This window comes from Festucalex cinctus, chromosome 15 (genome assembly GCF_051991245.1).
Source record: "Festucalex cinctus isolate MCC-2025b chromosome 15, RoL_Fcin_1.0, whole genome shotgun sequence".
NCBI lineage: Eukaryota > Metazoa > Chordata > Actinopteri > Syngnathiformes > Syngnathidae > Festucalex > Festucalex cinctus.
This window is the reverse complement of record NC_135425.1, coordinates 20,442,938-20,452,919: the sequence shown is the minus strand read 5'-3', so window position 1 is coordinate 20,452,919 and position 9,982 is coordinate 20,442,938. Positions and strand designations below refer to the sequence as shown.

The 9,982-nt window shown below is 37.7% G+C and overlaps 1 protein-coding gene across 3 annotated transcripts in view; it reads right to left on the bottom strand.

The window, feature by feature from the left end:
* Positions 1-631: 631 nt before the first annotated feature.
* ctif (CBP80/20-dependent translation initiation factor) overlaps positions 632-9,982 on the bottom strand; it is a 41,350-nt gene continuing 31,999 nt past the window's right edge. For all 3 annotated transcript variants that reach the window (XM_077497249.1, XM_077497247.1, XM_077497248.1), the window contains exons 12-13: positions 8,720-8,773; positions 632-5,630 (exon numbers count right to left, since the gene is read on the bottom strand). In XM_077497249.1, coding sequence (XP_077353375.1) covers positions 5,412-5,630; positions 8,720-8,773 — 273 coding nt within the window. In that variant the 3' untranslated portion in view covers positions 632-5,411. The remainder of the gene's footprint in view (positions 5,631-8,719; positions 8,774-9,982) is intronic.

Genomic DNA, 9,982 nt, shown 5'->3' with positions numbered 1-9,982 from the left:
TTTTTTATTTTTTTGTAAGAGATCCACAGGGAGCCACAGGACAAAGTACGAAAGAGCCACATGGCTCCACAGCCAAAGGTTGCAGACCCCTGGCCTAGAATCACAGGCATGCTTCTAGGACTACCAAATGTAATAAAGTCCAAGGACACACTCGGAATTACAACTCAGAAGTGTCGTGTGGCTAACGTGCGACACCATAACGGCCGGCATGTAAATGAGGCTTGCATTGTTATCGTAAGGACCCACTGTGGTGCTGCGCTTCTGCAGCTAATGACCCTGGAAACAATGTGTGCGTCTGCCGTTTTGTCTTCCAAGAACTACACGCACACAAAAGATTTTTTTTTTCCACCACATCTTTTTTGTTCTGTTTTTATTTTCCATAAATTCTGGAAGAAAAAGCAAAACAAACACCCGAGTGGAGCCCCCCGTTTTAATATTCATGACAATATGCAAACTGGGTTGGGGTCCACGGGCACAGACAAGGAGGGCGCGCCCAAGCCCCCTTTTAATTTTTTTGCATAACAAAAACTTGCATCAGTAACTAAACCACAGTAACCCCACCACTTACACACTTGCCTGCAAGCTAGACATCACAACTGTTTCACAAGTCCCCCCCCCCCCCCCCCCCCCACACACATTTATAAATGAGCTTCACTTAAATAGAAAGCTAGAAATAAAACAAGACGGAAAAACAAGTTATCATCATCATCATCATGACATCATCATTCAAGTGATAATGTTTCTATTACACATGATCTGAATTCTTGATGCAAGACAGAGGAAATAATAATAATATTAAAAAACACGCTATGTGTAAGCACAAGCATGATGTACACTGTTGTATTAGGGGTGCAAGGGTACTTGACGTCACATGCTAAGCTAAAGGCTAAATCTAGCTATAAGGCCGATTTATTTGGCTTTTGGGCTACTCGTCGCTCTTCAATTGACTATAAGGCACTAAAAATAACGTTTAAAAAAGGTCATTTGTCGGTTTTGGTACCGGTACATCCCTTTTGTGTCACTGTGTCGTGATTCCAAGCTTAAATTTTTCTGAAGGACAATGACTGATCGGAATGCGAAAGGTGTCCAAATTCAAAGTAATTTTACAACTTAATTTGCATAATCTTACTACCGTATTTTCTCTGTAACATTAATATTACAACCATTTGGTTGTAATGTTCCAACTTTTTTCTTGGAGCATCTTGACTATTCTTGAAACGTTACAACATTTTTTCATGCAATATCACGAGTTAATTCTCATAACCTTATGACATTTTTGCTGTAATTTTACAGCACAACTCTTGGACTATGACTGTTTCGCAGCTTAACGTGTCATAATATGACAACATTTCATTTTTTAATCATATATAGACAACTATTTTGTAGCTTTGAAATGTTCTTTTCTTGTAATGCTCCAACTTTATTTCTTGTAACTTTTATACTTTTTTTTTTTTCCTGTAATAATTCAATGTTGATGTAATATTGACTATTTTGTATTACTATACATTGTGAATTTTGTAGAAGAAACATCATTCTTGTCACATTACAACTCTATTATATGTTGCAATGTTCCAACTTGTGGTAGAAAAACGTTCTGTAAATTTTTTTTTATTGTAATGTTTTGCACTTTCAAAGCTCTGTGACTATTCTATAACATTACAACTTAATTCATGAAGTTTTCCTTTTACCCTGTAGTATCACCACTTTATTTTTGCAATATTACAACTATGTTGTAGCTTTCTGACTTTTCTCAGATTACCGTACAATTTTATTCACACGTTTTTTCTGCAACATCACAAACTTATTCGTGGAATATTATGACTATTTCGTAGTGCTGCAACTTTCGTTGCTGTATTACCATTTCTTAAAGTTCTTGTAATGTTGAGGCAATTTCAAAGCCTTTCGAATTTCTTTCTTCATAATTTGATTTAATTCTAATATTACAACTTTTTCTTGAAAAGACTTCATGCTTTCATTAGAACTAACAATACATTCTGATGAACATGTAGCTTGACAACATCTTTGTGTCATCACATTATAACTCGTATTTTTTTTTTTTTTTTAGCAGAATGCCGCCTCTTAGTCATAAAAAAAAAAATGCTTAAAAGGGAAGTCACCCGAAAACGATTCTTTACAATAATATATGCACCGCCACTAATCTAAACACGGCATTCTGATAAATATCGCGTTTATAGAATATATATTAAATAGCAAAGTCCACTGTTCGCTACTTGCTGTTGACTGAAAGTGACATCATAGTTGCCCAGGTTTCAGGTAACACCCAATCACAGCTCAGCTTCAGAATTGTAGGTGTACCATGATTGGCTGTTACCTGCGCCAACTGTGATGTCATTTTCAGTCGACATCAAGTGGCAAAATGGCCACCCCCTGAGATTGATAAAAATTGGTGGATTTTGCTGCTTAACTCATATTCCACAAACACAATATTAATCATAATATCGTGTTCAGACTAGTGGGGTTGCATAGAATATTTTATTGCAAAGAACATTTTTGGGTTGACTTCCCCTTTTAAATGTAGCGGCACCAACATACACAGATATTGGGTTTTCACGTTCGACATGTTTCTTCTTGCAACCTTAAGACTTCAGTTTCAAATATGTCGCGCTAGTCATGCTAACGTGCAGCCAACTAGCATCCTGACGTCATGGTCACGACCGTCCCCATTTCACGAAGGTCCTTCGAAGAATGCAGCCCCTGAATAGCGTTTGGGTATATTCACAAAAGCTAAGTCCTGTTAGAAATATTTTCCCATAACATTTCTTTCGTTAACCTTTTCATTTTTTTGTAAATACTTGCAAATATACTGAACACAGATTACAGAGAGCCCATTTACAGGTGCTACATGACCGATCACAGCGCATGTAAGCCTTCACAGATATACACGTATAGAGATTTTTTTTGGCTATGTGGTCTTCAAAATACACAGGTTAATAAATGCCATTATTCCTTAAACACAATAAAAATGATCAAATCGTGTCAATCTTGAACACACAGCAAATATTCACGGCAAAGGATGCTGCAAGTAAATGTCAGCTACACTTCATTTGCCATCCCCACCTTCTTTTCCTTTTTTGAGCTCAACAATAGTTTCCTATGACCGCAGGGATGTTTTCAATTCATCCGGCTTGTTTGTTTCAAGCAAACCGTCTCACAACCACTCAAACGTGTGCAATAAGGCCTAGTGTACATGTACATGTGGAAAGTCCAGAAAACAAAAACTGAGAATGTATGCTGAGGAGTATTAGTGGCACAATGAAAAGGGGAAAAGAATCATGCGAGAATAGTGGATACATTTTCACGCAACATCACAATGGTAGTTGTATAACATTGTTTCTCATAATATTACAATTTTACTCTTGTAAAATTCTAACTTACTTTTTTGTCATTTACAACTTTGCGCAACATTGCAATTTTTTTTGTCATAATATTACAACTTTGTTCACATAACGTCAACTTTATTGGGCCTTTCTCATAATATTATAGCGTACATCGCAGGGAGACATTTTGGTTTTAATACCGTCTTCCTATTCATGACACAGCAAATTAATATTACAAATAAATTTGTGAAAATTTCTCTTCTTGTGATTTTGTGTTACAGACTTTATTCTCATGTTTCCTGTAATATTACAACTTTTCTCAGAAAATTTTTCTCATATTACAATTCACGTACCTTACAGCCATTACTCTCATAACATTACAACTATTTTGTCAGTTTACAACTTGTTCTTAATTTGCACAACCTTCCAACTTAATTATTATCCTATTATTGTTTGTTTTATAGGTGCTATCCGACGTTTTTCCGTTGCTGTATGTAAACACAACATTCAAAACTGATGCTTGATGAAGCCAAGGACAGCAGCCAACCAGGAACGAGCATGAAACCAGGCCACCAATCAGGAGTAAGGGTTCACACAGTGAAATTTGCATATGTCACTGATAGTCGCTTTTGTCTACGGCTTGGTTGGAAGGAAAACTGAGTCTCCGCCCAGAAATGTCCCAAAACAGATGTTTTGGACTACATCTTTAACGTTACTCATCATTCATGTAACGTTGCGTCTTTCTCATATTACGGCTTCATTTTTATAACACTACTACTTCATATTCAAAAGTAATTATCCCAACTTCACAACTACTTTCTCGTAATAATGCTCTCCTATTATTACGTTTGCTATCAATATTACAACTTTGTTCACCTAACATTTTGACTATTAAAGTATTACGATACCACAACGATTTTCTACTATCGTACAACTTTATTTACATACAACTTCATTATCATAAATTACAATTATTCTCTATGTCCTTTTTCTTGTATCATCACCACTACTATGACTTGGTTCTCCCGTCATAACTTTTTTTGTCGTAGTCTTTTGTCTTCATTCATGTAACATAGCAACTTTTTCAGAAGTTTACGACTTCATTCTCAAAACACCACAATGATGACATTTTTTTCCACGGAACATAACATTTACTTTGTAGCTTTACAACTCGTTTCTCTTATTACTAATCCATTCTCCTATGATAACAATTTTGTCGTAATCTAACGTCCTTCTTCACATAGCATTGCAACTTTCTTGCAATGTATTTAATCACAATTATTAAATTCTCACATCATTGCAACTTTATTCTCATAATGTTAGCATCTATTCCTTTTCGGTGTGGCACTAATACTCCTTGCAAGAATAAGATTAAAATCAAACGGTTATAATAAATATATAATTTAAAAAACAAAACAAAACAGTAATTATGAATGTGGATGTGCACGGCTTGGGAGACAAAAACAAAAGGTTTAACAGCACTGTGTGTGTTTTTTTAATGCTCCTCTAATGCCGACGACCCCCCTTCGTTTCCTCTTTTCTACTGGGGAGCCGTGCATGCGTGCGCAAGTGTTGATTGTGTGTTTGTGTGTATGTCTCACAAGGGCTCAGGCCGCCATCTGCCACCCCACTCGAGCCAGCCTGATCCTTATCCCGAGCCCAGCCTGGCCCAGCAGGCCCGCTGTCTCATCCCTACAAAAAAAAAAGAAAAAAAAAAAGGCTTCCTGCTAAGAGAGGGAGACAAAGGGTGGGGGGTGGGGAGGTTATGGGGGTTGCTGTAGGCGTGCAGGAGTCCCGCGGCGAGACCTCCTGACCCGGGGGTCCCTGCGGAGGGGAGGGCAGACGGCGCAGACAGACAGCACCGCGTCTGCGCCCTGCCTCCATTTTCTGTCTTTTATCAGCCACGAGGGCTGGAGGATGGAATGAGAGGAGGGGGCGGATGACAATGAAGACATAGCCCCCACCCCATTTTTAACATCTCTCTATATCCCAACGGACAAGCTGCTGCTGCCGTCCTATACTGCCCCTAGTGGCCCAATATAAAACCATAATTTCTAGGAAGAAATGGCGTGTCTAAGCCGTGGTGAGTTTATGGATGGTGCGGTTGTAATACTGCGTGGTGACAGCTTCCAGGGGGCTCCAGCGGTGCGCGTGTAGCTCTACTACCTCCATTAGGAGTGAGCGGGTCAGGGGCGACTCGGCCGGGCTCAGCATCTTGTCACGCACGGCCGCAAGCAGCTCTGTCATCATCTCGGGCAGCTGCTCCTCCAAGAGGCGCCCGGCGCTCTGCAGCTGCGGGAACGTGAAAAAAGTGGGAGACGGCGTCTAGCACCTTTCGATCTGCGTCACATTCCGTCTTTTCCATTTCAATGAACAAACAAAAAATAGTGGCAGATTATTTTATTTCTCAACCAATTATATATAACAGGAGTAGAATAGTTCTAAAACTAATTGTTAAAAAATACAATCATTTTATCTGATTGATATTTGGAGAGAGATTAAGGCATGCTATTGTCACTCGGGTACCTATTAAACATGCTCAACAATTTTCTAATTTCCTTTCATGTACAAGACAAGCTCAGGATTGTTTTTATGACTCGATTGTGGTTCTGAACAGGCGGCATGCTGTTTGTAATATAGATAAAAAATGGCAAAAGACCCATCTAAGAGGCATTTTCAACATAAAAAATATTATGAGATGACGAATTTATAGGAATGTGGATAAATGAGTTTGTCAAAACACACTCAACAGTCTGTGGCGCGTAAGTGGAAGGCTTTCAGAGCCGTTATTAGGACACATTATTAGTTTTACAAGTTCAAAGCCAAAGAAATGTCACGAGAAGAGATTATAATTGAGAGGAAAAAAACTGTAAAATCTCTTCCAAAATATTGTTTATGAGGGAAATAAACCAGAAAAGGAAGCAGAGTTTGAACTGTGCAAGAAGAGTATAAAAATTCATCTGCATCTCGAGTAGCTGCCACTTTGTTCAGACTACACCAAACATTTTATGATCAAGGTGACACATATTGACAAGTGTTAGCAGGGCTAATACATCAACGAGAAACTAAACCGGAATGGAAATAATGTATCAGACGCCATGGCAATCTATAATGCAGTTAGAGAAAATTAGAAAAGACCTGTACCGGTCAACAAATTTGAATGAGCTACAAGTTATAAATATTTTCAAAGATAAATTAGACATACCTAATACTCAAAATAAACAATCGAAAATGCTTTTGATTGAGGAAAAAGAGCAGACGATTAACTTCCAAATGATTTACGGCAATCTTGGAAATTTTTCACAAAGCATTACACAATGTAAATATTCCACCTCTTCTCAACAGTGGAGTGATAACTGCTACTGAAACAAATTAAACCAGCCAATACGTATGAAAATCCGAAGCATACAAGTTTATTTCGTTCTGATCTCAAGATTTTGAGTAAACGTTTGGCAATAGGGTTAAAAAAAATAATCTATTTTTAGTTACATATTAACAAAGATCAAAGTAGTAGTAGTAGTAGTTACAACAAGCAGACAGAGCTTTTGGAACATATGAAAGCTATTACTAATAATTCATTATTACAAATGGATGCAGAGAAGGTCACTGAAAGTGTGGAATGGTAATTTCTTTTCAAAGAGTTTAGAAAGATTTCAATGTGGTAACTCATTTATAAGCTGGATTTTAACATTTAAGCATTAAATTGGGCTGGACCAGGTTGTTGATGCTATAATCAGCCTCCCTTGATGAGGGGAAATCAATGAGTCAGTGAACATACTGCCAACATTTATTTATCCTCATCGAAATGTCCCACTGCCACATCCACCACATTTATTCGCCAAATGAAAAATTAGACTGTCATTATTGTACCTACCAATTTGATCAAGAGAGTTTGAAATGTCCTAACTTGACTTGGTTACTACCAGACAACAAAAGACAGGTGTATCATGTTTTATTTCTGACTCTCCCCAGTGAATCGATATTTGATTTATGAGCTTGGTCATGGAACAACGTACATCACAGTACCACTGTATTTGTTTCTTAGGGCCAAAAACACACTGCAAAAAAACGAGGATTTAAAAAAAAAAAAAAAAAAAAAAAAAAAAAAGATTTTTCACTTTCAATTTTAGGCTCTGTTAAAGAAACAAAATGGAAAAATCGACCAAAGGACTGAAATCAATGTAATTTTGAATTTGTCAGGTGTACGTGCTCCTGAAATTTGGCGGGGATCCAACCATTAGCTTGTTCGTCCCCACAATCCATCAGGACCACAACCACAATCCCTCAAATGATTCATCAGCAGTATTGATTGCTTCGAGAAACAAAACATGACTCAAAGAGGGAAATGACTCCACTGCTGTTTACACCTACTATCTGTTCAATCATATTGAAAAAGAATGCAAAGATGTTTTTTTTTTCTTCTCATACTACTTTATTCGTGCATCATTAGGACTCATGTAATAGTACTTATTTTGGTTGAACATTCCAGCTTTGTTTCCATTATATTACAACCCTATTCCCTCATAGCTTTACAACATTTATTTTTGTAATGCAACTTTTTTCCACATAACATTATAACTTCTCTTGTATTCTCACTTTAATACAGTACTGTATGCCTTTTTAACTGATAATTTTAGCATTAAATTAAGTGTGATAATAATACCCATTGGTAATCATGAAGCTAGTTATAATATCATGGTGATAATAATTTGATTTTAATATTTAATTGGTCGGGTTTATGTCATGGATCATTTCATGTATCATGGCCCTGACTAATTGTGACTACGTAAGTTACCAAACTTTCAGGTCACATAAACATGACCAATTAAATATTAAATTCAAACTCAGTCAGTGGCCTGTTTTTTGTATTTCGTATTTTTGATTAGCCTAAAATTGAATTATTTTGTTAGATTAAAAACTAATAGCAAGATGATCAGTCAGTTTTTCTTTGTTTTTTTCCCCCCAATAGGTCCATTTAAAATGGAACAAACTATGCACAGATTGACCTTGTTACTGTCATTGTGCGCCTGTTTTTAAAACTCATGTGGTAAAAAAGAAATTTCATCTATAATTCGGCTAAACCTACGCTATTTTATTCTTCAGGAGACTTACAAGGAAAAACAAACTGGTACACCGTTGGAATAACAAATGCAACACAAGTTAAACCACATCATATTGCAAGCACATTTGAACATGCGCGAAAACCCCCCAAAACAAACTGCAAGAATAAAATGCATAGAAAGGACTTTATGTATTATACAATAACTGTGTTAAATACGACTACTACTCCTGGTAGGACGGCATAAAAGAAAATGTCTCCCCTCTAAGTGGTCCAGTAGAATAAATTGTGGCATGCAACTGGGTGTGTGTTTGTGTCTCACCTCCATGGAGCAGCACAGCACGGCATCCTCCTTGACGTCTTTGGACTGCAGCAGCTACAAGGAACAAGAACAGACTCAGTGCCAATTTAGATTAAGGCTGATGCAAGCGTGCCGACATTGCGGTGACATCCAGCAAGGTGAGGAAGACAAGGAGGTATTGAAACAAGATGCAAATGTAAAGTACAGTGTGCAAAAATAAGATCCATTTCAAGGACTTTTGTTTCTAACAAAGTTAATAGTGAAAATACATTTGAGAAAAAGTGTTGAAATGTTGCATGAATAAAGTCGTAGTATTACAGCTTCGTGTTTGCTAACAGCGTTAGCATCTGATGGCACAATATTTGGTCGCTCGGAGAACTTGGTGTTGAAAACCGAACTTGCCATCGGCCCAGCAATATGTTAGGCGGCGTATATGGCACATAGTCATACACTTGCATGAGGCAGGCTTAGTTTAGTGAGACAAGAAAGCAGGTGTGCAAAGTGTGTCTGGAATTCTTAATACTTAGGGTATTTTTAGGTGGGGGTTGTGGGGGACAAAACAACAAGTCACAACTGGGAACGGGTTTGAAAGGTGAGAAAAAAAAATCATCTTGAAAAGTAATGTCATGGAAACGCAGATTATAAGGTAAGCACAATTATATCCCAACTGCCATGTCACACCTGTAGGCGTCAACTCGCCATATGTGGATGGTCACTGTGACAGCATGATGATCCCACATAGCCGGGATGATCACCTAATGAGTTCTCTGGGGGAATCTTGCACAAACGTTTAACTCATTCATCAATTCTTCTGTGAAACATTCTGATTTTTTTTAATTTGGGTTTGTTTTATGTGGAAAATAAAGTTTCAGAGCATCTCTTGACACGCTCGGAGCTCTGTGCCTGCTTGCTATGATATAACCAAACTAGGAAAACCTTGGAAATCTCTTGTGATTCTCGTTTAGTTAGTTTCCCCCTCCCACACCAATCCATCCTCCTGCATTCAAACGACATTTGATCAACAAAATGAAAAGTAGGACAGCTGTGATTTCCTACAAACGTGAGTGAAGAACATCCATATTCATGTCAGCGATTCTGTCGTCGTCACGTATCAAACGTCAGCGTGTTTGATGAACACATGACATGTTGTCACTGATTGCTTTGTCAAAGAACGCCTTGATGCGATGCACCAATTTCCAGCTGAGACGCAAACATGTTTCATCGTTATATTAACAACACACGCACGAAGTTGGAAGTTGGAAGACTTCAAATGGGCTTCCAATA